This window comes from Terrapene carolina, unplaced genomic scaffold (assembly GCF_002925995.2).
Source record: "Terrapene carolina triunguis isolate 2854851 unplaced genomic scaffold, T_m_triunguis-2.0 Scaffold88, whole genome shotgun sequence".
Lineage (NCBI taxonomy): Eukaryota > Metazoa > Chordata > Testudines > Emydidae > Terrapene > Terrapene triunguis.
The window spans coordinates 42,503,725-42,531,254 of NW_020664439.1; the positions used below are offsets into that span (position 1 = coordinate 42,503,725).

General features: G+C 39.5%; 1 protein-coding gene across 3 annotated transcripts; it reads right to left on the bottom strand.

The window, feature by feature from the left end:
- Positions 1-212: 212 nt before the first annotated feature.
- On the bottom strand, positions 213-27,530 carry MCCC1 (methylcrotonoyl-CoA carboxylase 1). Of its 3 annotated transcripts, XM_024205606.1 has the most exons (19): positions 27,440-27,530; positions 25,138-25,184; positions 24,520-24,659; positions 23,841-23,936; positions 21,950-22,071; positions 20,879-21,026; positions 19,821-19,942; positions 18,340-18,451; positions 17,736-17,817; positions 16,796-16,923; positions 14,714-14,897; positions 14,042-14,151; positions 10,791-11,007; positions 9,618-9,704; positions 8,749-8,798; positions 4,309-4,446; positions 3,451-3,558; positions 2,763-2,834; positions 213-1,170 (listed from the first exon to the last, which is right to left on the bottom strand). In XM_024205606.1, exons 1-19 carry the CDS (start codon positions 27,499-27,501, stop codon positions 1,051-1,053), a joined length of 2,145 nt encoding a protein of 714 aa, XP_024061374.1. In that variant the 5' UTR covers positions 27,502-27,530; the 3' UTR covers positions 213-1,050. The 3 variants fall into 3 exon arrangements, with proteins under 3 accessions (XP_024061374.1, XP_024061376.1, XP_024061375.1); XM_024205608.1 differs by lacking the exons at positions 25,138-25,184; positions 27,440-27,530 and having other exon boundaries at positions 24,498-24,612; XM_024205607.1 differs by lacking the exons at positions 24,520-24,659; positions 25,138-25,184; positions 27,440-27,530 and adding an exon at positions 24,143-24,458.

The window sequence follows — 27,530 nt, forward strand, 5'->3', positions numbered from 1 at the left end:
TGTAGTATTCCCCTCACTTATACTGCAATTGTGTATAAAAGAACCACACATATTTCTTCATGAAGAAATGTACACATGAATGTAGCAATAAGTGTTATAATCAGTCTGACATTTCGTATCTTTATAAGGATCTTGGGAACACCACATTCTGGCAAATGAACAACATATAAGCTTTGCAGACTGAAACATGAAGAGATATGGGAAAAGTAAACTGAATTTTAAAATATGTATTTTATTATGGCACAAACATTTTAATATTAAATAAATGTACAGTCTTTCTGTATTACAGTCTGAGCTCTCAAGATAAAATAATCCATCCTGAAAACAGATTCAGTTTTGATTAATATAGCAATATTTCTTTTCCCTTCTATAACACCTTCCATCAGAGATTTTCAAAGTATTTTACAATAATTATGGAAATTCAATCTCCCTCACACCCCCCACCCCCGAGTGACGTAACTAAGCACCCTTATCCCCATTTACAAATGGATAAACAAGAGGCACCAAGAGATAAAGTGACTTAGCTAAGAGTATATGTGATGGGACCAATCCTGCATTCAATACTCAGGCAAAACTCAGGCCATTTATGGGCGTTTTGCCTCAGTAAGGATGATATTATTATTATGCACTCATTTAAATAAGCCTAGCATGGTCAGCTTTCAAATTGCCTGACAAGGAGTCTGAAATGTAGGAAAGGTTAAGGGGAAAAATATGGCAAAATGGCAGCTCATAATGACAAAGTAGGCAAGAACCAATACTTTGGAAGCTGGTCTCCAATCACTACAAAAACACCTGTAAATACCAATGTAAGGACAGATCCTGCGGTCACTAATCAGGCAAATGTAATTGCTCAATAGGAATTTTACACTAAGGATTGCAGGATCAGACCCTTAGCTGTTTATCTTTTATTACAATTCAGTAATGTCCAGTTTTTAGGGGAAGTGGACATAATCTGCCATGTAACTATGTCCATGGAATGCTGAACAAACTATAAAGACACCTTTTCTTGGAGAAAACCGAGAAAGCAAAAATTAGCACCTTCCTTGGAGTTCAATTTGATTCCACGTCTTCATCCACTAACTCAACTAGTGGAGCATGTCTGTTGGCCTGAGAGCCTTCTTGGTAATTAACCTTCTTTATTATTCCTGCCTTTGGAGCCCTTATGGTATGCTGCATAGAAACAAGTGCATAGATAAATCAATAGAATATTTAAAAAAATTCTCTCTTTTTTTAATAACAATTCCATCTTAGTACAATCAACCATATAAATACTGAGCAGAGGTGAGATTAGATCAAATCAACATTTACCACTTCTTTTGACACATTTCATTCTTCTAAAATGTTATTTTTATTCTTGAAAGAACCTCATTTTCAAGTTACTTTGGTCTTTCCTCTTCAATATTTAACTGGAGAGGAAAACAAAACACTATTTGGGGTTACATTTTGAAGCACAGATATTTCCATCTTGTTTTACTTCATTGTTCCGTCTTAAAAATACATTAGACACCTGTTAAAATAACTCAGTTTTAGTTCAACAATGTTAACCATTTAACAGGTCAGTTCCTTTGAAAGGACTGCTGATGCATTTAATATATTTTTGTTTGGTGGACAGGAAATGTTTTTATTTAACAGATCTTAGGCTAAATTAAGATGTGATTACCAACTGCTTACACACCAGGTCCAAATTTGGCTCATATGATTATTATATCATGTTCATTTTCCATTGTACCTTTTGTTGCCCTGATAGTTTCTACATAGGATTAGTCTAATAATCAAAACAATAACAAATAATTTCTTATATCTTAGCAAGGATTCATTTAAATTAACGTCTTTATTTTTGCAACTTAACCTTTTTATTTTAAATAGTAGCACAAATATTTAGGAACTACTCAGGGAAATTATGAATGAAAGACACGAAGAGCCACATATGTAACATGGATACCAATGTTACAACCACCCAGTGATACACAATTACCAAAATAAGTTTTAATAATTTTAAATTTGAATTAATTTTCTCGCTATGCAGGATTTTACACGTTATCAAAATTTATAAATTATTTCAAACACTAGCTTAAATCTGTTACATTATTTAGTTCAGATCCCATACACTGCACTGTAAAAATAAATCCAAACCCAACCAGCTCAAACTACAGAAACTGGGATAGTGCCAGCAATTTTAGCCAATGCCAAGCAATGTAACAAAACATGATAGAACATCCCACATACTGCTACATTACATTTCATGTTGACTCTTACAAAGAATCTTTAGTCTACTCTCTGTAATGCTTTATGTAAACAATAATCAACAGGATTACACACAAGAAAACGCTGGGTATATATTTAGAGAGAGAATCACTGCTTGCTGAATTTCAGCATAAAGCAACAGCAGATAGTAATATCATGTGTTTAAATCACGGTGAGAGAAAGTAAAGTAAAACATCCAGATTATGAAAGATGGTTTTGTATTGAAAATAATGGATAATTTATTTCTGAGGCATTTAAAGAGCTAACAAAATGAGCATTTACAAAAATTACAGATAAAAATTATACATAAAATATTCTTTGATAATAATGTACCAGTAAACATAATTCTCTGAAATCCAGTCAGATAACGTATTCGTTTTGCAATATTTCAAGTGGTGTTGATGATGAAACAAGACTGAATTGTACAATATCCCAATAAACCAACCCTAGATTCATTTCAGTATCACTGGAGTTTGTTTTTGTCTTCCCAGTAATTAAACCCTTTTAATGTCACTCACCTCCATTTTCATAGCTATCATAACCATTAGAGGGTCTCCAGCTTGTACCTTGTCCCCTGCTTTCACAAATACCTACAAATTCAAAGCAAGCAAGGATTGAAAAATCATGTATGTCCATATAATCAAAATCACTTGGGCAGGATTTCTACCTGGACATCTGGCTAGCAAAAGAGGTGAAAAGTTCCTTCAGAGAAAAGCTAAAGGAGAGCTGAATAATAAAGGCATCTTCTGGACTTGGGGATTGGTCCTGATTTGAACAGGGGGTTGGACTAGATGACCTCTTGAGGTCCCTTCCAACCCTGATATTCTATGACTAATCCTTTTCAGTAGACTTATCTGCCATGAGAGAATAGATCAGAGAGCCTCTAAGGTTTCAGCTCTAGAGACATGTGGCTGAAAAGCCAATTAAAAGGAAGAAATTTAATTAAAAATGGCAAGTTTAGCCAAATGCTTAGAATTTTTAAAGGGCTCTTCCTGTGTTCCTGTGTTCTGCAGAAACAAGACCAGGAAGTCTGGAAACCACCTGTACAGGTGAACAAACTGGGGGATTTTCTCCAACTGGAAGGAGCCAGGGCAGCCTCAGGACTGACATGCTTCCCCTGCCACAGAACCTATTAGAACCTGGCTATGTAGGAGACGTTCAAAAAGGTTTCCATTTCCCTCCCCATCCCACATTTGTAACAATCACCTTTTCAATTGTCCCAGTCATAGGTGCTATAGCACCTCCTTGAGTTCCTGTTGCACTCGCTCCAGATAAGTATTTAGGTATTGGAAGCCCAATTTGTGCACTGCCTTTCTACAGAAAATTAAATAAACCAAGATTGAGTTAATGTCATAACACATTACAATTGGTACAAACCTTGATTTATATTTATAGTGACAGAAGTGAATACATTTGTTACTAAGTAATTAAGTAGTTTGTTTATTAATGTGGATTTCACATGACATTTATCACAAAGTCATTTTAATTTCCTTTAATCATTTTTACTGGAAAAAACGGACCACCTTTACCATGGAAGCTGGGACATTTCTTCTTCATGAGTACTACTGCTAATGCAATGCAGAGAATGCCAAGGTAAGCTGTCATGTTAATCTGAATTTATTTTTCAAGGCTAAATTGGAGTTCTCCTCCTCCAGCTCCATCTTGATTACTTTTATTTTTCATTATTTTATTTTAAAAATGAAGTACATTAAAATAAAAATATCATAACTCTTCCTCATGCATACTTTTCAGCAGTAAATTATAACCAGTGTTCTAGGGAACAATTTAAAGTATTTTTTCCCAAATATCATTTGCATCTCTTTTGATTTGGTAATTGCAATTAATTTACTCAGTTGTAGATTATTAGTTACCAACTTCTAATTACAGTTCTAAATCTAGCAAGGATCTGAAGATTATGGGCTGCTATAAAAATTGAAATAGTGATACATCTCACCCCCCTAAATTTAAGATTACCCGTCTAAATCCACTACACTCCATTTCACAATCCTGCTTACCCCCCTCAGCTGGGATTTTAAATCTCAGATGATGAAAAAGAAACTTTACCAGTGAGAAGAGGCAAATAGTGTTGTCCAAAATGACCAGCTTAGATTTACAAACACTCCCGTTTACTGTACATCTCAGGTAAGTCGAATCTCCCTCATTAGAAATGTCTCCAGAAACATGGAAAGCTTCATCTTTTATCTGAAATACAGTTGTTACTGTTAAAAGATGTTATAAGCACAGAGCCTAACTGTAATTTTGTAACGAGTCAGCGGCACAATTACCTTAATGGGTTACAAGCAACATGGTTCAATTTGTGTCCATAAATGAGTTTTTCTCCCATTCTCAGTTTGTGCATCTACCTACTAGGTATCAGTGCATTGTGGGATATGTGTGAAGCTATCTCATAGTGTTTCAGCAGTGGAAAATGCCCAGTGCTTCAGTACTCAGGGCTAAGAAGAAAGAATGGCCAAACCGATTATACAGGCAGGATAAGGGGGTCCTGTCTGTATTGTATGACCCAGTAAGCCTAAATGCTATGCTGTAGTCATACAAAGGAGCATTTACAGTCATAGCAAATATCTAAACCATGTTGCTGATGATTGAATATAACACTGCATTCTCTCTTTAGAATAGTATTTCCAGGACAAAAATCATTGTTATAAATGGACATGCTAGTAACCATTTGCATTAAAGTGTTAACATACATATTTAAATGTCCTTAGTCACTCCAGTCTAAGGTGGATAATATTCAGTTATATTCTACCATGTAGTTCCCCCCCGCCCATGTTTTGTTTTGATTTTTAAGGGGTTTCCTCACAGTAAGTGCAGATTAATTTCTTCAGTATCTCTAGAGAAGCTAAGCGCTCATGAGAACCTCAAGCCCCCCCCCCCTCCCACATATTAAACCAGCCTTGGGTGAAACCTTAATAATGTTCTTTAACTTCCGGCGCATTGCACTATGGGTAGCTATCCCACAGTTCCCGCAGTCTCCGCCGCCCATTGGAATTATGGGTTGAGATCCCAATGCCCGGATGATGCAAAACAGTGCCGCGGGGGGTTCTGGGTACATGTCGTCAGGTCCCTCCCCCTACGTCACAGCAACGGCAGACAATAGATTCGCGCCTTTTTACCTGGGTTACCTGTGCAGACAACATACCACGGCAAGCATGGAGCCCGCTCAGCTCAGCTCACCATCACCATATGTCATCTAGGTGCCGGCAGACGTGGGACTGCATTGCTACACAGCAGCAGCAGCTAACTGCCTTTTGGCAGTAGACGGTGCAGCATGACTGGTAGCCTTCATTGGCGATCTGGGTGCGGGCAGCCGTAGGGCTGCATTGCACCAGCCCCTTGCCTTTTGGTAGAAGATGGTTTATTACGACTGGTAACCGTCGTCGTCGTACTGCAGTGGCTGTCAATCATGGGCACCCAGGCAGACAATGATGGTTATCAGTCGTAGTATGCTATTTTCTGCCAAGTGCCCAGTATTGTCTGCTAAGCACCCAGAAGAGGCCGATGGCGATCTGGGTGCTGGCAGACATGGGGCTGGCAGACGTGGGGCTAGATTGCTACACAGCAGCAACCCCTTGCCTTTTGGGCAGTAGATAGTATATTACGACTGGTATCCATCGTTGTCATACTGCAGTGGGTATCATATTGTGCAGTAGACCTGAAGGCTTACTGCCAAGCGCCCAGTATTTGCTGCCAAGCACCCAGAAAATGCCAAGGGCTATCAGTCATGCTGCACCGTCGTCTTAAGATGTAAAAAATAGATTTATTCTGTATTCATTTGCTTCCCCCCTCCCTCCTGTTAAACCCTGGCTGGGTGATAAACCAGGGTGATAAACATATCCTGGCTGTTGGGGAAACTGGTTTCTCCGCTTCCTTGCTGCTGTGAGCTATTTACATTATCTTCATGCTCATCTTCCTCATCCCCAGAACCCGCTTCCCTGTGTGTTTCTCCATTGAGGGACTCATAGCACACGGTTGGGGTAGTGGTGGCTGCACCCCCTAGAATGGCATGCAGCTCCGCGTAGAAGCGGCATGTTTGCGGCTCAGCCCCGGACCTTCCGTTTGCCTCTCTGGCTTTGTGGTAGGCTTGCCTTAGCTCCTTAATTTTCACGCGGCACTGCTGTGTGTCCCTGTTATGGCCTCTGTCCTTCATGGCCCTGGAGACCTTTTCTAATATTTTGCCATTTCGTTTACTGCTTCGGAGTTCGGCCAGCACTGATTCATCTCCCCATATGGCGAGCAGATCCCGAACCTCCCGTTCTGTCCATGCTGGAGCTCTTCTGCGATCCTGGGACTCCATCACGGCTACCTGTGCTGATGAGCGACCTGTGCTCTCCACGCTGAGCAAACAGGAAATGAAATTCAAACGTTCGCGGGGCTTTTCCTGTCTACCTGGCCAGTGCATCTGAGTTGAGAGTGCTGTCCAGAACGGTCACAATGAAGCACTGTGGGATAGCTCCCGGAGGCCAATAACGTCGAATTCCGTCCACACACACCCAATTCCGACCCCCTAAGGCCGATTTTATCGCTAATCCCCTCGTCGGAGGTGGTGTTAAGAAACCGGTTTAAAGGGCCCTTTAAGTCGAAAGAAAGGGCTTCGTCGTGTGAACGTGTCCAGGCTTAATTTGATTTAACGCGGCTAAAGTCGACCTAAACTCGTAGTGTAGACCAGGCCCTAGTCTCCTCTCCTCCAACCTTTTTTGTCCAGCCATTCCTAGTTCCTCTCTGCCCCTCATCAAATCTGTCTCTCTCCTGAACCCTTCCAGTCTTACCCACTCATGTTCTCCACCCCAACTGATTTGATTCCCAGTCCCAATCTCTCCGCCACGCTCCTCATCCAATCTCAGCGTCCACTCCCCAGATCCTTGTCCCAATCTCTTTTCACAGCCAGTCCCAGCTTCAAAGATCATAAAGCCAGAAAGGACCATAGTGGTTATCTAGTCTGACCTCCCTGAATTAATTTCTATTTGAACTAGAGCATATTTTTTTAGAAAAACATCCAATCTTGATTTTAAAATGCCCAGTAATGGAGAATGCATCACAACCCTTGGTAACTTGTTCCAATGGTTAATTACCCTCACTGTTAAAAATTGGAGTCTTATTTCTAGTCTGAATTTGCCTAGCTTCAAATTCCACCCATTGGATCTCGTTATAGATTTGTGTGATAGACTGAAGAGCCCTGTGACTGTGATCAAATCCCCCTTAATCTTCTCTTTGATAAACTGAATAGAGTGAGCTCCTTGAGCCTTTTACTGAGGCATGTTTTCCAAACCTTTATTTATTTGCATGGCTCCTCTCCCCCCATGTCCCAGCTTCTCATCAGAACTGTCTCCGCTCCCCTCTATCTTCCTTCCTCCCACCCCACCAGTTCTCAGTCCAAGTTTCCTTGCCCAGCCAGTCCCAGTCTCCCTCTCAGCCCCTCCTCTGATTTAAGCATACACCTACTGGCTCCTAGTACGCACTCCCCACTTCCCTTCCTTGCTCCTAGTCTCAGTCTCCTTCTTCAACCAGTCCCAGTCACCCTCCCACACCAACTCCCAGTTTCCCTCTCCCATCCCACCAGTCTTCAGTCCCAGTCTTCCCCCACCCCACAACACCAGGCTCCTTGTCCCATTTTCTCTCCACCAGTTCAGCTCTTGCCCCCTGTGCATTCAAATGAGGCAGCTTCCTCCCCCATGCTGCTTGGGCCCAGCAGAGGAGGTCACCGAAAGCACAGGACAGACAGGTTCCTTGCTTTCCATTCAGATGCCTGGATCTACCATTGCAGGGAAAATGCTACTCAGCCCTAGACAGAAACTTCAGGGAATTTAGTTGCTAAACATAAGACGTCTCTACTGAGCATGTGAAATCTGTGGTTTTTCAAAGGCTTATAATATGGCCAAATTTGTTTGGATTTTTGTTGGGATGGCAAAAGGTACATTCCTGACATAGCCTGTCCCTCTGCCACATATCAAGTCCCTGCTCCAAAGCATGGGGGAGCTAGAGTATTCAAAGATAAGACCAACAGACACCGTGTTTTTCCTTAGCCTTGTCCTCAGAAATGACAATCATTTTGGCTGAAACTTAAAAAAATAATAATAATAAAAAAAATCAGTATGAGGCAGACACCCGACATGGAAAATTTCAGACCAAACATATAAGATTGGCACAGTTATAAGCAACTGAAAAAAGGATCTTATAATAAAAAGTGTTGGGCAACATTAATAATAGGTGATGCAATCAGCCTATATCTAATAAGAAACATACAAGTAACAGAGGGGTAGCCGTGTTAGTCTGTATCCACAAAAACAATCAGGAGTCCGGTGGTACCTTAAAGACTAACAGATTTATTTGGGCACATGTATCTGAAGAAGTGAGGTTTTTACCCACGAAAGCTTATGCCCAAATAAATCTTAGTCTTTAAGGTGCCAAGAAACATACAGTAAATTAACTTTATTCATCATTATGATGAGATCAGTTACTAAAGAGTATGAGAAAATAGAACTTTACCTGCATGTTATATGAACCGTCATGATTGTAATTTATAATTATGTCCACATCTGTTTAATAAAATATTAAAAAAACAAGATTTATTTGACTTATAAATTAAATTAAATTAATGGAGATATCCCATCTCCTAGAACTGGAAGGGACCTTGAAAGGTCATCGAGTCCAGCCCCCTGCCTTCACTAGCAGGACCAAGTACTGATTTTGCCCCAGATCCCCAAGTGGCCCCCTCAAGGATTGAACTCACAACCCTGGGTTTAGCAGGCCAATGCTCAAACCACTGAGCTATCCCTCCCCCCTTAGAGAAAAATTAAACTTAAAAACAGAGTTCAGAGCATCTTTTTCAACATAAATATAAATGTCCAAATGAGAAGGCCAACAAAAACTGTTAGACTAGCTCAGCAAACCTCGTAGAAGGTTGTTCTGACATTTAGAGCAAAATTTTCAAAGCTGGGTGCCTAATCCTAGGTTCCTAAATCCATATTTAGATACCTGAATAAACTGACTAGAGTTTCAAAGGTGCTGACCATCCATAACCCAGTGAAGTCAATGGGAGTTGCAGGTGCTTAAGTCCTATGAAAATTCGATCCTTAATTGAGGTGTCTAAATATGGATTTAGAATCCTAAATTTAGGGACACTTTTTAAAAAATGTGGCCAGTGTCTCCAGGAATCTGAGTGTGGAATTAACCATTATCTTTAAAAATGCTGACTGGAGCATGTGATCTTTGTGGGTTTCCCCTCCCCAATCAATCTTAAATAAACTTTTTCCTACATATGTTTGCTCTTCCCTCTTCCAAATCTTTACAACTTTGTGTGTGTGCATGTTGAAATAACATGGTCTCAAACACGTTACCCACAGCTAGTCACTTACTGTTTTCACCATCTAGGAGAGTCAGGTTTCTGGTGTAGGATATATTTATTCTTCTGCCGCTGCTGGATGCAAATGGTGAGAATTTATCTAGAAGACCAAATACACAAACAGTTGATGCTGCATTTACTGTATTACAAATAAAGCACATAAGAACGCTTAGCATGTACTTAGTGTTTTACATCTTCAAATCACTTTATTAACATTATTAATTATTATTATATTGTTATTAAATATTTATGTTGCACCAAAAGGGCTGAACCAGGTTGGGGCTCCATTGGCATAGTTACTGTACAAATATATAGTAAATGACAGTCCCTGGTCCAATCAGCTTACAATTTGTAAGACAGGATATAATAAGTGGATGAGGGACAGAAGTAGACTGAGGGTAGGACAGGGGGGCGAGGTAACAAAAAATGGTGGCATAACACACACTAGGTGCATTTACAATTCTCAGTCAATCATCAAACAGCAATCACAATTTGCTACCTGTCTAGCCATTTTAACTCTCTAATGTATAACTGTAAATATCCTCTCTTAGAGATATGAAAACAGACTTCAGAGGTCACTGAAGTCAACGGAAGTCCTTCCATTGATTTTGGTGGGTGTTGGATCAAGCTGTAAGTGACTTTAAAAGTGCTCACAGTCACAATGGAAGAGCTAGGAATATAGCGCAGCAGTTCTTAGCTCCTAGTGCCATCCTCAATCCTCTAAACCATCTTGCCTCTCCAGATCCTGTCTGGGATCCAGTTAGTGTTTTAATCTGAAGGTCCTAGGGCTGGCTGAAGAAATAGTATTGATGGACATTGAAAAGACTCTGAGCTAGCCCTCCTCACTGGAGAGAAATCTGCAGAAATTTTGAAGATGACAGGAGCAAAGTGGAAATGACACACACGTGCAAAAGAAAAGTTGTGTGTTTCTATCTGAAATACATTAGAACACTCCCTTTTTATCTAGTGAAGAACACATGCATCACAACGGTGTTATACTTAATCTCTGTCACCTAAAGAAAGCTATGTCCTGCCCTCTCAGTGGCTGGTAGTAACCAGATGTCAGGAGGTTAAACGGTGAGGCAACAAGGGAGTACAAAATTAATGAAATGGACAAAAGCTCCGATTTCTGTCTCACCCCCTCAAAGGAAAAATAAACTAAAGGAAAGGGAAAAAATTATCTTACCACCAGACTGAACTCTAAAAGCATCTGTTATCATTTTCTCTCTCAGTATGAGTCCCAGAGCAGCCTGACACAAAATTTCATTTGGGGTTGCCTGTTTGGCTGGAAACAGTTCATCATGGTGCTGAGAAATGAAATTGGTGTGCACGTTTCCAGCCTCAAAATGTGGGTGTCCTGACAGGCTTAGTAAGAAATCAATATTGGTGCTTAGTCCTACGATCTGTCAAGAAAAAGAAAGACAAGGTGGGTGAGATAATATCTTTTATTGGACCAACTTCTGTTGGTGAAAGAGACAAGCTTTCGAGCTCCACAGAACTCTTCTTCAGGTCCGTAGAGCTCGAAAGCTTGTCTCTTTCACCAATAGAAGTTGGTCCAATTAAAGTTATTACCTCACTCACCTTGTGTGTCTCATATCCTGGGACCAACAGAGCTACAACAACACTGCGCAAAAAAACCAACCAAACAAAAAACCCACACACATTCCCAAATGAAAACGAAGAGCTGCTAATGGACCTACAGCTGTCTGCTCCACTGATACCGAAAATGTCTTCTTAAAAAGTGACATCAGTGCAGTACAGCACTGACAAGAAAAAGAGTAAACATTTCAATTGGTATCTATCCCGTTATTTAAGAAACTATCACCTTTGAAGAACAAGGGTAGGATTTTCAAAAGCACTGCCTTTTGGCCTAATTCTTCCTTTGCTGAAGTCAACAGGCGTTTAACCACTGATGTTAATGGGAGCAGACTGAGGCCAGTGCTGAATGCTTTTGGAAATCCTACCTCAAGTATTTAACGAGACATAGTCAACTTGAAATGTAGTCAATTAAAAAAAAAAAAAAGTTAAAAGGCTTTCAGGTGCTATATCTGCACCTGACTATTATCATTTTTTTTAATGATTAGAGTCTCTCTCTTCTGTTGCTGTGCAAAAGACCCACACAAACAACAGAGGAAACTGACTGGTTAGGGGAAATTAGTGAAACTGATTTGTTACAATGTGCTGTCAAACATATAGACTAAACCAACTTAAAAAACAAAACAAAAAACCAAACAAACTTAGAAAAACATATTTCTCTGATCTCTGTCAGTTATAATAATCTTCTGTGTTACTTCTAACAATAGCAGACAAAACATTTTCAGATGCATGATTTTTAAGTTGATTGTGTTCCTTAAAATTGATTTTTTATATCAGTAAATGTAAATAAACTGCACACTGCAACTGGCTTCACTTCAAGTCAAACCTTTTGCATTAGAAATGTTATCTGCCTTGTTTGTTTTGCTTTGTTAAATAAGTAATAGTAAAATTTTAAATACTGAACAATCCTTTATAATTTTAGGAGTTACTACTTGACAAGGGCCTGAACTAGATGCCAATAGCCAAACTTTTTGAATTTTGAAAAAGTGCAGACTGCAGTTTAAAACACTACAGTTTGGGCTCACCTCTTCAATGAACCCAAACTGGAACATCATAAGAACGGCCATACCGGGTCAGACCAAAGGTCCAGCTAGCCCAGTATCTTGTCTTCCGACAGTGGCCAATGCCAGGGCCCCAGAGTGAATGAATAGAACAGGTAATCATCAAGTGATCCATTCCCTGTTGCCCATTCCCAGCTTCTGGCAGACAGAGGCTAGGGACACCATCCCTGCCCACCCTGGCTAATAGCCATTGATGGACCTATCCTCCATGAATTTTTTGAACCCTGTTATAGTCTTGGCCTTGACAACATCCTCTGGCAAGGAGCTCCACAGGTTGACTGTGCATTGTGTGAAAAAATACTTCCTTCTGTTTATTTTAAACCTGCTCCCTATTAATTTCATTTGGTGACCTCTAGCTCTTGTGTTATGAAGAGTAAATAACACTTCTTCATTTACTTTCTCCACACCAGTCATGATTTTATAGACCTCAATCATATCCCCCCTGTCATCTCTTTTCCAGTTTTATTGCTTCTGCCTCATACGGCAGCTGTTCCATACCCCTAATCATTTTTGTTGCCCTTTTCTGAACCTTTTCCAATTCCAATATATCTTTTTTGAGAGGGGGCGACCTCATCTGCACGCAGTATTCAAGATGTGGGCGTACCATGGATTTATATAGAGGCAGTATGATATTTTCTGTCTTATTATCTATCCCTTTCTTAATGATTCCCAAAATTCTGTTCACTTTTTTGACTGCCGCTGCAAACTGAGTGGATGTTTTCTGAGAACTATCCACAATGACGCCAAGATCTCTTTCTTGAGTGGTAACAGCTAATTTAGACCCCATCATTTTATGTGCATAGTTGGGATTATGTTTTCCAATGTGCATTACTTTGCATTTATCAACATAGAATTTCATCTGCCATTTTGTTTCTCAGTTATCCAGTTTTGAGAGATCCTTTTGTAGCTCTTCGCAGTCTGCCTGGGACTTAACTATCTTGAGTAGTTTTGTATCATCTGCAAATGTGGCCACCTCATTGTTTACCCCTTTTCCCAGATCATTTATGAATATGTTGAATAGAACTGGTCCCAGTACAGACACCTGGGGGACACCACTATTTTCCTCTTTCTATTCTGAAAAGTAACCATTTATTCCTATCCTTTGTTTCCTATCTTTTAACCAGTTACCAATCCATGAAGGGACCTTCTCTCTTATCCCATGACTGCTTATTTTGCTTAAGAGCCTTTGGTGAGGGATCTTGCAAAAGGCTTTCTGAAAATCTAAATACACTATATCCACTGGATCCCCATTTTTCACATGCTTGTTGACCCCCTCAAAGAATTCTAGTAGATTGGTGAGGCATGCTTTCCCTTTACAAAAAACATGTTGACTCTTCCCCTACAAATTATGTTCATCTATGTGTTTGACAATTTTGTTCTTTACTATAGTTTCAACCAGTTTGCCCGGTACTGAAGTCAGGCTTACCGGTCTGTAATTGCCAGGGTCACCTCTGGAGCCCTTTTAAAAAATTGGCATCACATTAGTTATCCTCCAATCATTTGGTACAGAAGCTGATTTAAATGATAGGTTACAGACTACAGTTAGTAACTGCAGTTAGCTATAGCTAAATTGCAGGGCTACTAAGTTAAACCCTTTCAAAAAAACCATTTTTGCTTCTATAATAGCATTTTGCTTCTATAGTGATAGGAGCTGTGTAAACAGCTTATGTAGAATCAGACTTGAAATCATATTGGGTTCCTTATATTATTTGTATTTCTGTTACACCCAGGATCCCATTGTGCTAGGTACTAAACAAACACAGAACAAAAGGATACTTACATTGTACTGAAGGAGGCTGTACCGCAACTTTCTCAATGCTGCTTGGCGATCCTCAGCCCAAACAACTAGTTTAGCAATCATGGGATCATAATGTACAGAAACTTCATCGCCTAAAGTATAAAGATATAGAGAATGATTTCTAAGGACACAGACACACACCTTCAATAGATATGTTTGATGCTATTCTTTATAAGGTGATACTAGCACTATAGTAGCAACATGCACTGAGAGACCCAATGGCCAGTGCTCTGCAATGGCCATGTAGGAGACTCAAGTTTGATTTATGGACCAATCTCTCAATTCCCAGGCCAGCCTGAGTTTGAAATGTTACAGAGGTGACACTATTCAACATCAACCTTCTTTGCTGAATTAAGGCGTAGTATTGACAAGCTTTGTAAGAAATCCAATCTGCCTATCCCATAAAGGCAATAACTGGAGTGGGAAGATGATGATGAGATATTTAGGGATCCAATTGAGATACGGTGGAATCCTCAGGGAGAAGAATTCTGTACTGTTTTATAATTACGACAATATCCTATGGGGCAAGTTCTGGTCTCAAGCTAAGCACAAGATTAAAAAGCCACAGCCAGAGGGAACTTGCTTGAGAGCACATTTGTAATGAGCTGTTCTTTTTAACAGATATTTTCAGTTAATACGGTCTTCAAATTTTACCTTGTCTGACCCCAGTTTCTATCCTGGTAAAACTGTCAGGTGGTGGTGTAGACAAGTGGAGTAAGGGTCCAGCCCCTGGCATGAAGTTATTATAAGGATCTTCAGCATATATCCTGGCTTCAAATGCATGGCCACTGAGTGCAATTTCTTCCTGCATTAGGGGAATTTTCTCTCCTGCTGCAACCTGTAAGTAGTACAGTAATTTTCCATTCACCGGGGAGCAACCCTAACCGTTCGGGTCAGAGCACTAGCACATGGACGCAGATATCTTGTGTATACAGACACACAAACTTTTGATTGTAGCGAATAACAGATGGAAGCTAAATAAGATGAAATTATACATATACGATCTGCACGAAGGCAAGGTACAATCATACAATAAGAACAACTGTAAACTTCAAGGAGGTCAAGGAGCTACAAAAAACACCAAGTCAGGTGGTTTGGCTCTCCTGGCACTTGAATAAACATGGTTGAGAAAGGATTGCAATATATTGATCATTTTTGTCTTGTTTCAGGCCTAGGTTTTCTCCATGACCAATATATCTTACACTTTGATGTATCAGTTGCCCAACCACGGAATACGACTGCAATATCAAGTAGGAAGGGACTTTCACATTGCAACCAACTTAAAAAACATTCACACACAAAACAAGTTAGTTCACTAGCTGTTTTCAGTATTTCCTATTTCAAATGTGTGTATTTGGATAACAATTTATTCCTCCAACTCAGCTGCTTGTTGATCCAGAGAGAACGTCACGATCCTATGTTTGTGATATCAGTCTACCGTCCGGGAATGAGAGCAATGCCACAAATTCTATATTGTCATCTGACAGCAGGATCAAGCAGAAAGAGAAGATGGACCGGGGAAGAAGGACCCTTCTTCTGAACACAAGTAACCTCACAAGTGATGAGAAACAAGTGATGGGTGAATAGTTTTAGGTTTTAATTCTGATAAATGTTGAAGTTATTCCTTCCTCTCTCCCCAGGAAGAAAGTCACAATTTAAAGGATTTTGAAAGAGGATTATTTCCAAAGTTCTATTACTGTAAAATGATCTTACAACATTCCACAAAACTGAAGCACAATAAAAAATGCTTTTTCTTCCTCTCACTGCAACAGTCCAATAAAAAAAAATGTGAGCCTATAAAGCACTAAACAATAAAAGCCTGCTCATCCGGAAAACAAGATTTTATTAGGGAGAAGAAAATCCTTCTAAGTGGCTGGAAAAACTTGCTAGCTGCCACTATTGCGAGAGTCTAGTCAATCACTCCCTTCTTTCATATACTCTGAAATCTGTACACAAGTTTAAGAAAAGGTTTCACAGGAGGAGTTTCTAATTACTCAGGATTTTTAAACTAATAGGTCAACAGGAACCTTTTTACTCCCTCAAAAGAATTCAGGAAAGAAAGCTAGAAAAGTAAGGGAAAATACACTAGTTTCAGGGTAAATCCGGGAAACATTTTAAGGGTAAAATACCGTGGAGAAATCTGTAGCAGGGTCATGGTAACCAGCCAGCAAGGACAGCCACAATCAGACCCCTCTCCCCACACTGGTCTCAAAAGCATACACAATTTCCATCCACAAGGGGGAAGTAAACGCCTGATGATCCAAGTTGTAGGTATTTATTGTTCCTCTAAGGAAGTGGTTTTCAACCAGGGGTCTGCAAACTATCTCTTAAGATTTCAAAAAGGATCCCCACCTCCATTTGAAAATTTTTAGGGGTCTGCAAAAGCGTATTCAGAAATGCAAGGATAAACTAAGAATCTTCTCCTCCCAGTCCCCATAGTCTCTATATCCCAGTTAAATGCCTGAAGATCCCCCATCCCTACTTCTCCCTGACACTTTGAAGCCCTATACTGTGAGGAGGACTGTGTGGGGATTCTATTCAAAGCCTTTCCACAATGCTCCTTTATTAAATGGGGAGAGAGGGAGGCTGCTGTGGAGCAATGGGAATCACTCCCAACCATGGAAGTGAGAGATCAGCATCCTGCACACAATAACGGCGAGCATTACCACACTAGACCACTGGGATAGACACCACCCATCCCTGCTACCCTTGCAACTAAAATTAGTTATCCCTTACCCTCAGCTGCCACTCCACCAAGTCAGTCCCTGTGACCATCTCAGTAACTGGGTGCTCCACTTGAAGCCTGGTGTTCATCTCCATAAAGTAGAAATTATGTTGAGAGTCCATAATAAATTCCACGGTTCCTGAAATATTTAATAAGCACACATTTCACTGAGACAAGAAGGCCTTCTACTGGGTGGCCATCTAAAGGTATTTAGTGATTTGCAGTTTGACAAAAATGTTTTGACAAAACTGGAGAGGTGTGTTAATGGTCAGAGTAAATGAAACACCTAAATTGCCTGAAACCACTGGATCAAATCCCAGCACACCTTTATTATCCCAAGACATTCTGTGCTGGTGGACTGCTACTCTTCTCTCCAGAAGCAGCTGCATTTCAGTAGTGTTGTGTGTATGATATTTATAAAGTGTTTCAGGATCCTTCAGGAAGAACTGTCCTATGCTAATTTAAAAGACTTCCCTTCCAAAGAATATCTTAAAAAGAATCGGAGGTGTTAATATTTTTCTAAACTGGTTTTCATCTAGTAAATACACTAGAAACTACAGCTGTTTTCCATGGGATTATTTTTAGAGAAGGCCCTGAAGTTAGAACACTGACATTTTGTTGTTTGCAAGGTGTATGATAAATCACTTTGCACATGTAGTCTGATGTGCATTCAGAATATTCACCTTCAAATATCAAACTATTTGGCTGAATTATTTGCTTTCAGACTTCTTAGCTTTTTCTCTTTTGTAGTCTTATACCACTCTGGGCAGGGGGTTCATGCTAAGTTTCGCTAGCTTAGAACTCATTAACTATGTGACAACTACATGAAAGTTAAAAAAATTGCTACAAGTGTGTATCATGTTCCAGAACAAGAAAACGTCATTTGACTTGAGGCTCAAGGCTCTATTAACTTAAGAGGAAGGCACTAGAAGGAAGTTAAACCTGATGTACCTGCTCCCACGTAGTTCACAGCTTTAGCTGCTTTGACAGCAGCTTCTCCAAGTTTCCTTCTCACTTCAGGCTCAATTCCTGGCTGTGAATGTAATGATGAAAAGAAATTGCACATTACTGAGAGTCTCACAGATATCATGCCTACTGTATGTGAATACTATGCAGTCTTTAAAAACCGGCAGTAAAATCCTGAACCATATTATATTTGAAATCTTTGCTTCCTGACCCAAGTAGCAATCAGCTTATGTCCTAAATCTTGACGGTAGAGAATCTTTGATAAATTGACAGAAATAAATAGAATATGCAAAATATTGGACAACTAGAGGTTAAGTGGGAGTTTTTTCCCTTCTTCTGAAACATCAAGTACTGGCCGTTTCCCAAAGTAGGATACCAAGCTAGATGGCACAATGGTTTAATTCAGTATAGTAAAATCCTACGTTCTAACCTTCGGTTTTGTCTCTGGAGCTCAAAAAACAAATAAAATAAAATGCAAAAAGGTTCTGAGATTGATTGATTGATCGAAGTAGCAGAAAGCAGACAGATGAGTACAAAAAATTCAAAATCATATTACTTTATAAACTCCATTTAGGAACCCTCCACTTACCCCAGGAGCTTCTTCAATGATTTTCTGGTGTCTTCTCTGCACACTGCAATCTCTTTCAAACAAATAGACTGCATTGCCATGCTGGTCACCAAACACCTGGACTTCAACATGCCTGTTTCACAGTAACAAAGGTTTCAATGTATTTTACTAAAGATCACTAAAGCCTCATTTTTGCAATCCGTTCCACTGAGGCAGACGCTTGCACAGCACCCCATTGACTTCAATAGGGTTCCATACAGCTATAAGGGCCTTGCCTCTTGGATCCAATTGCAGATCAGCATGATGCTGTTAAGTGATTCAGTGAAGCATATTGTTCCTCCTAAAGCCACTAGTTCAAATGGGATTTTGAACGTCATGATCATTGTATTGAAACTTCATGAGTTTAAAAAAAAAAAAAAAAAAAGAGAGAGAGAGAAAAAAATCTGTAGAGTCCGCTGCTTCTATATTAGTTTTGGGACTCAAGATTTTTTTTCTTTTTTAAGTTTTAAATCTGTGAATTCTGCAACTTACACATAGGCCCTTTGACATCTCCTAGCCTTTGACGTGCTCAGGGGTAAACCGCTTAATTTGTAAAATATTATTCCAGGGAGCCAAACACCAGCTTGTGGCAGTTCTACTTATTGATGAGATAGGCAGACTTTTAGGTATTACAGTAATTTACCAGGGTCTTGATTGTCCCATCGTTTGCAGACACATTCAATTCCCAAAGAAGTCAATGGGAGTTGCACGTGCGCAACTGATAAGATAAGCAGGTCTAGGTTTCTTTTTACAACGTAGGTGCTTTAAAGCTGTATTTAGAGATAGGTCAGTCTAATCTCCTGGTACCTTCAGCTGAAAGTATTATATGTACCTACCTACTACATGTTCAACAAGATGTATGTCAAGAATACCACCGCTTTGCAATCTATAACACCTTGTATCTGTGTATGTCAAAAGAGCTTCATGAAAGTTAATGAGCTCAGCTTACAGCATAAATGTGAATGAAGTATTATCATCCCCATTTTACAGACTGAGGCACAGAGAGATTAAATGACTTGTCTGAGTACATACAGGACATCTGAGGTAGATTATGGTTCTCTTCCTGACTCCTAGTTCTGTGCTTTAAGCACTACTACACATTGCTTCCTTTAGACCTAAAAGAATGGTGAGGTCAGAAGGCTGATGTACCGACTAGGCATGTCATTGCCATAACATAGTAAAATCTTACGTTCTAGTATGTGATATCTAGGTCTCTCTCCACAACACTACCATTAGGATGCTGCCAATATGTCACCAAAACAGCCAGATTTGTTATAAATTATCATTCAAAGTCACTGTCATCCACGTCACACTTTGTAAAATTAATAATTCTGCCCTATTTTATGCAAGTGCAGAAAGTGTGTGCAATACTGTATAAGACACAAACTATCATCTTGCATAAAAATGTTGTACTGGTTTTTAAAAATATTTTTAGTATTAAAAATATAATCCACTTCTCTCACCTTGGATTGTCTACAAATTTCTCTATCAGCACGGCATCATCATTGAAAGACTTCTTTGCTTCTCTCCTGGCTGATTCTAGTTGGTCCAGAAACTCCTTTTCTGACTGAGCAATTCTCATACCCTAAGATACAACATAAGGTTGTCTAAATATCTACTAAAGAACAAGTAAATAATAACAGTTACAAAAAAATCTCCACCAGTGTGAAAACCGGTGAATGATTAAAAGAATAATTAAAATATGTGTTTACCAATAAAAGAATTCCATTCCTTCTTATGCATCAATAGAACTATTTACTAACTTCCAAACAGTTAATCTTTCCAAATCCCACAGAAAATAAAAATGCCACTAAGGCTATAACTTAAAGATAATGTTGTTGCACTGGTGTAGTTAAGGACAGAACTCAATTTGACTTTTGGATCTCATGGTAAGTTTTCACAGCTGGAAGACAGAAAACACTGTTTTTCTTTGCAAAATATGTACATTTGTTATGGAAATCATTGAGACAAACCTGGAGCTCCATCATGAAATTTTTATGCAGGCTCTTTTCACATTTCATCAGGGAGGTCATCAGGTAATAAATAATAGCTATACACTGAAGGTATCCAGATATTTCTAAGATTTCTAAGAATCTATTTATGCAACACTCACAAAATTTAAAATCACCATTAAAAAAAATAATCACAACAGAGGCTGTCATTAAACAATGATTGAATCTTGTACAACTTCACCTATACAACATAATGGGCCAAATGTTCTGCTAGTGTATATTGCTGGAGCTCCATTTAAGTCAATGGAGCTCTACCAGTTTATACAAGCAATTTGGCCCAAGATTGACTAAATAAAAGGAAAGCACAATGAAAGAGTTCACAATGCTGTGCTGAACATTATTTTATTAACTTCAAATTAAAATAATTTGCTTCCAGTTACCTTACTGATAAGATTCCTTTTATAGAATTCAGTTACATAAAACAGAAGGTACGATGTAGTAGTAGTAGTACATATATTAGTGGCATAACTTCAAATCAGATAAAACAAGTTTGCCTGAGTTTTCCTTACCTTTCCTCCGCCTCCACGAACTGCTTTAATCATTACTGGATACCCAATACTCCTGGCATGTTCCTTTAGACATTCATCAGACTGATCTTCACCATGATAACCTTCAATGACAGGAACCCCAGCAGCAGACATTATAGCCTTGGAGGTGCTTCAAAAAAATATTTTTTTGATATTTAAAATGGCAATGATAATAGCTGTTTTTTACAAGAGGCCTCTGATCTGTAAACACTGCACACATGCTTAACTTTATTCATGTGACTACTTCCATTTACTTCAATGGGACTACTCAGATGAGTAAAGTTATGCTGGTGCACAAATGTTTTTAGGATAGGGACCCTAATTTGGTGTAGTTCAGCATGCACAAAAATTTTTTATACTTAAGAGCATAAAAGGAACAGGAATAGAAAATATGCACATAACACTAGTTAAATCACACAGTACATTAATACACATTGTAAAATGAACCTCTATGCAGGTACCAAATTAATTCAGATAATGTGTTTTATGCTTGATTAATAATGTTGATTTATTTGTCAAAGGGTTATTGATTAAGCAGCCCCTAATTTCCACCATTCTATTTATATCTCATGCTCTGGCAATTTTCCTTTGGCCCAAGAACATGGCATAGGCTTCTCTTCCCATCAACACCATTCAAGAACAGCTACAAGTCACTGCAGAGACACGAGATGCTTCCTTCCACCACCATTGAGAGACTATGAGTAGAGCTCCCACAGTGCTTTCAGCCCTTTCTGACCCAAAGTGTAAAGACCTGGGTATTGAACCTACGTCCTTCTGTAGGATAGTGCAAAGCATTAATCCTAGAGGATCCTAGACCAGCCTGTGCATATAATTATTAAAATCTTATTAACGGAAGAATCCTGATTGTTCCTATATTTGTATTCATCCCAGAACTATGAAAAGTTTGGAGCATTGTACAACAGGCTATATAGAAAAATCAACAAAAATGCAGGGAGCAAAAGAGCTAAGTAAAAAATCTTCATTAATAATGAAGACAAATTCACTGAACTGTAAGTTACACATTGAAGTGAGTAACAAATCAGAAACAGATACCTCTTAATACCCATATCTCTGATAGCAGATGAAGGAGGGCCTATGAAGATGATTCCCTCTTGCTTGCACAGCTCGGCAAACTCAGTGTTTTCTGAGAGGAAACCATACCCTGGATGAATAGCCTAAAACAGAATGAAGGTTACCAGCCTACTTTACACCAGTGTAACCCATATCACCCTAAGACTACAGGTTTATATAGAAGGCTTTGTGGGGGAGGGAGGGAAACATGGGATGGAACATACCATGGATAAAAAACATCAGCCACCAGGAATACAATTAAGAAAAACTAAAGGGTGGGTAGGTAGGTTGGTCGAGCAGTTAAGGAATGGGTGATAAGTAATTATAACAAGACTAGCAATCAATAGTTAATTTGAAGGAAATTTTTTATGTTGCTTCATTCCTCTGGCTTTGTGCATGCTGTCTATTTAGCACTTGATCCTGCAAACAGTTACACCCATGAGTATAGTTAGGCCAGGCAGAATTTGATTTTTTTAAAATAATTTTAATGGATAATATCAATGTTTATTTTTAAGCATGTTTTTCTATTTTATCAATTTAATTTTTCACAGTTGCAAGAAACTATAGGCGGTGTCAGGCAAGAGGGTGGGTCAGACCACTTTTTAATGATCGTAGATGTTGGTTTCAAAAAGTTTAAATTTATAACCATTACAACAAATTGTCAACATGACATCAAAATATACACAATAAATATCCTTAAATCAAATTCTAATAGGTTCTCAAGTAGCATTTTTCTTACTTTGCCTATCTATAAATTTCAATTATTATTGACGGGAAAAAATTTTTTTGGTCAATTTTTATGTGTATGGTGAAATTGTTGTTTACTGACATTTACCGATAAAAATCTGATCCCTCCAAGCCTAAGTATAGTTAGTCCTATGCAGAGTCCCCTTGATGTCAGTGGAACTCTGCTCAGAAGTAAATATATCCGCAGGAATAATTAATTGTGGGACCAAGATTTTAGATTATAATTTAAGCAATCTGGAGCAGGGAGTGGTTTTATTACCTGGGCCTAATCCTGCAAATATTTCCATAGGAGAGTAATGTTACTTATGTAAGTAGTCCCATTGAGTAAAGCAAACTAGGTACGTTTTGAGCTTCAGATCCTATGTAAAGGGCCTACAACACTTTATGCTGCTTGGATAACATTTTCAAAAGTGCCTGAATGACCGAGGAGCCTAAGTCTCATTTTCAAAAATGACATCAGGATTTAGGAGCCTAAATCTTATTGAAGTTACTTTTGAAAGTAAAACGTCAGTATTTTTGAAGGTGTTACCTTATATAAATAAAATAATATCTCATGCATATAAGTTTTGATCAAAGCAGACAACCTTTAATTTAAAATGTCATTATTTTAACTATAAAAAGAAAGCATCTTAAAACTACATTGTGATTTGAAAGATACAATAAGCTCAGAACAGACACAAAGAGGATAATACTACTGTATGTGTTGTTTAGAACAAAATAAGTTGCACCTTACATAAGAACGGCCCTACTGGGTCAGATGAAAGGTTCATCTAGCTCAGTATCCTATCTTCCGACAGTGGCCAATGCCAGGTGCTTCAGAGGGAATGAACAGAACAGGTAATCATCAGGTGATCCATCCCCTGTCGCTCATTCCCAGCTTCTGGCAAACAGAGGCTAAGGACACCTTATATGAATAAACATTTAGGGCACTTTCCTCAGTAATTTTATCTTTACTTTTTAGCTCAAACCCAATGGTTAAATTAGAAATTGAATTTTCCCATGCACTCAAAGGAACCCATTTAACTGTTCTTAAAAGCAGACACACAGTTTTTCATAGGGAAACCACAGTATAAGTAAGGCCAAATCAAAGTGCGTAATTTAGGAGGGGCAGCGTAGTTATATTTACCTGTGCTGTTGATATTTTGGCCACTCGTATTATTTTTTCCATGGCTAAGTAGCTCTGCTGAGAGGCAGCTGGACCAATGAAATATGCTTCATCTGCCTATTGTAAAAGAAATATACATTACTATTGGATCAAGTGTTAGACAACTGAAAAACAAATTTAAACCTTAATTCGGGGGCCCATTTTATCATTTATAAAAATGCTAACATGCAACAATTTAAACTGTTTGCTCTTCAGAAAAGAACTCAACTGGGTGAACTTAATTTTGTCATTTTTTATAGAAATAGAGACCACTGGCCACTAACCTGGACCTTTCTTGAGTTTAGAAAGCGAAACTGTCTGCTGTTTTTGTGATGTCTTCAGAGGTCTAGAATAAAACTCAACATACTTTTGTTTGTGATTCAAGCAGAATTTGAATCTAGGTCTTCAGAAGTGAAAATCTACTGCACTAGCCCACTGACACCTCCTTTGATATTGATATCATTTAACAGAACTCTTCCCCATACAATTTAACTTTCATTTAATAATTAAAGGCCTGATCCTGCAAACTTATGCATGCAAGTAACTTTATTCACATAAACAGGCTCATTTAAGTCAATGGAACTACTCATATGAGTAAAATTACTTGTGTGCATAAGTGTTTGCAGGATTGAGCCTTACGTTTTTAACTAGTATACTTCACCATTGCGACATGCATGGAATTCTTGTCTGCATCACTGTAAACTGCTACAGACTTCACACCCATCTTTCTGGCCGTCCGCATCACCCTGCATGCAATTTCTCCTCGGTTTGCAATGAGGACCTTCTCTATGTTTCTTCTTTCTATTTAAAGAAACAAAGTCAGGTTTTACACATATATGACCAATCTATACCTTTCCATGTTACATGATATGAAAATACTGTCACAGTTTACATAATATTACAAACTTCTATTACAATATTTAGTATACTATTTAAATACTACATTGTTATGCTTTTTCAAAAAATAACTGGCTATTACATGGATTTTGTACCCTTTGTATCAAAAAGCATCTATGAGGAAAGAAAATTAATATGACTAAACATAAATATGACTAAAGGCAAATGAAATTCCTTAAAATCTTTTCATGACATATTTCCAGGTGCTTCTCATTAGATCTAATATACTGAGTATTTCTTCGGAAACGTACTCAATTGAGCACTTATAAAATAAACTCTAACTTTCTAATTTTTCCTATAACTAAAGTTCTCGAGTTAATTTCAATGCTATTAATGTTATTAACATATTTACAGCATATATGGATAAAGAATAGTTTAATACCTGTTGTTGAAGCAAATTTCAGGCATCTTTGTCCCCAAATCCATTTTCTGCACAAAACAGTAAACAAATAGAATTATAATAAAGAAAAAACATTAAAGTAGGGTATAACTGAGCTATTTCTATTCTTGGGTGCAGCAAGGATACTAATACAGTTTTGAAGTTTTTAATCACTTAGTATTTATATAGTACTGTCAGCATATATGAAGTTGTATGCCAAACATAAAACAAGTCCCTCCCCAAAGGAAGTTACATGCACAATAGATCACAATCCAATCAAAACAAAAACAAGGCGGTAAGGGGCATTAAGACTGGAATACTTTGAGGAATAGGTTTTTTTTTTAAAGCTTTTAAAGGACATTGTGGTCAAAGTGTGGTTATTGAACAGGAGGTGGTTCAAGGTACACAGCACCATGTGAAAGAATGTATGAAGTCCACAGAAAAAAGGTTAGGTGGAAAGTGGTGGTGGACTCAAGAGAGATGTTGCCAAGAGTGAAGAAACAAGCAGGATAGAGTTATGAGAACTTTGGAACAGAACAGTAGGTTTGTGAATCAAATACAGAAGTAGTGAGCAAGGCAAATTAGAGATATTTAGGTAGAGAATGTTATATGGGCAGAGACACGTTTTAAGTAGTTCACTTAAGTGTTTTAATTAGCACATAAATTAAAATTTAGATTGGATCACTGGCAACAAGGTGAAAGAGACATACTTGGAACAGATGACTAGATCCTGGTGGTTCAACTTGGGCAGTGAGTTTAAGACATAACTTTGGTTAATAATCCACACCTTTGCTAAACCACACCAGCTAAGGGAAATGAACAAAATTTTGGCAATCCCCTCTGCATGTAATCAGAAACAGTGCAGAAAAGATATTCAGCCTACAATGGTTGAGTATGGATGAGATGGATATTAACCATTGCTTAGGAAATGTTTACACAGCAACTAGACACCCGTGGCTGGCCCGTGCCAGCTGACTAAGGCTCGGACTGTGGTCTGTTTCATTGCTGTGTAGATGTCTGGACTCAGGCCTGGGCTATAGGACCTGGTGAGGTGAAAGGGTCCCAGAGCTCAGGCTACAGCCCGAGCCTGGAAGTCTACAAAGCCATGAAACAGCCCCACAGCCCTAGTCAGCTGGCATGGGCCAGTCGCAGGTTTTTGTTTGCTGTGTAGATATGCCCTTAAGATACCACTATGAGAGATGTCTTAGTAATAACCTAAAAGAAATACAAAAGTAATCACTGGGTGTGGGTTCTAAAACTGAGCTTGATGTTTTATGTTTTCTTTTATGTCACCTGTTAAACTGTACCTGGAGGATGAACTGTACTGAGTTTTTATCACAGGGCTTTAAAAAATATCTTTGGTGAGGGGATTATTTGTCTTCACTGGAGAGAGCGATTTTGTTTGCAAATATTAATGTTTCATTGAAATGTATCATCAATGGGCCTAATGGGCACATTACATACATTCAAGAAATAAAAGATTTCTCTATATGAACCCCCCCCCCCCCATTTAATCAGTATCCCATTTTATCAGTTGAAGAAAGCAAGAACGGAAAGATGCTAACAAGAACTGATTGAATCCATCACTCATTACACCACCACCAACATATGTGGTGGAACAGCTACACGGCATTATGAATGGCCTTCAATTTTCCGCATGCACTTCCCTTTCCATAGTCAAACACACTTTTTATGCAAAAGTCTGTTTTATCTCCCGGCTCATGTCTACCCGACAGCTGGAAGGCATACATTACATTCCAGCTCCAGGAGACAGATGCAGGCTAGCTTGGGTCAAACTAGTGCACTAAACACAGAAGTGTGGCCCTGCTGAGGCCCGCCCATGGAGTCTGATCCCATCCAAGACCCTAGGTATGTACTCAGGGTGGCTGGTCCCTCCTGCCACTGGTTTGATCACAGCCGGCCTGGCTATGTCTCCTACACCTTCCAGCTCCAGCGTAGACACAGACGTGTCACTTCGGGACTATTTCCCTCGATCCGGGGGTCACGGCGGGGGGGGGGGGGGGGGGGGGGGGGGGGGGGCGGCTGCGCGGGGCCCGTCCCCTGCCCGGAGCGCTCCGCGAGCACCCAGCAACGGGGAGGCCTCCTCCGAGGGGCCGCTGACAGAACCGGAGCCCAGGGAGGGGGCCCCTGGCAGGGCAGCGTTCAGGGCTGGGGGCGGGCCGCCCACCTGCAGGCACGAGACCGGGGTCCCGAACCACGGTTGGTGTGTGCGTGGGGAGGGAAGGGGGCTGTCCCGAGGGGCTCCGGGCCGGGACCCAGTGGCCGCCCCCCGCCCCGCACTCACTGGTACTGCAGCGCCCACAGGCACCGGCGGCCCCGCTCGGTCACCAGCACCGCGGCCGCCATGTCTGCGCGGGGACGGGAGCCGAGCGGGG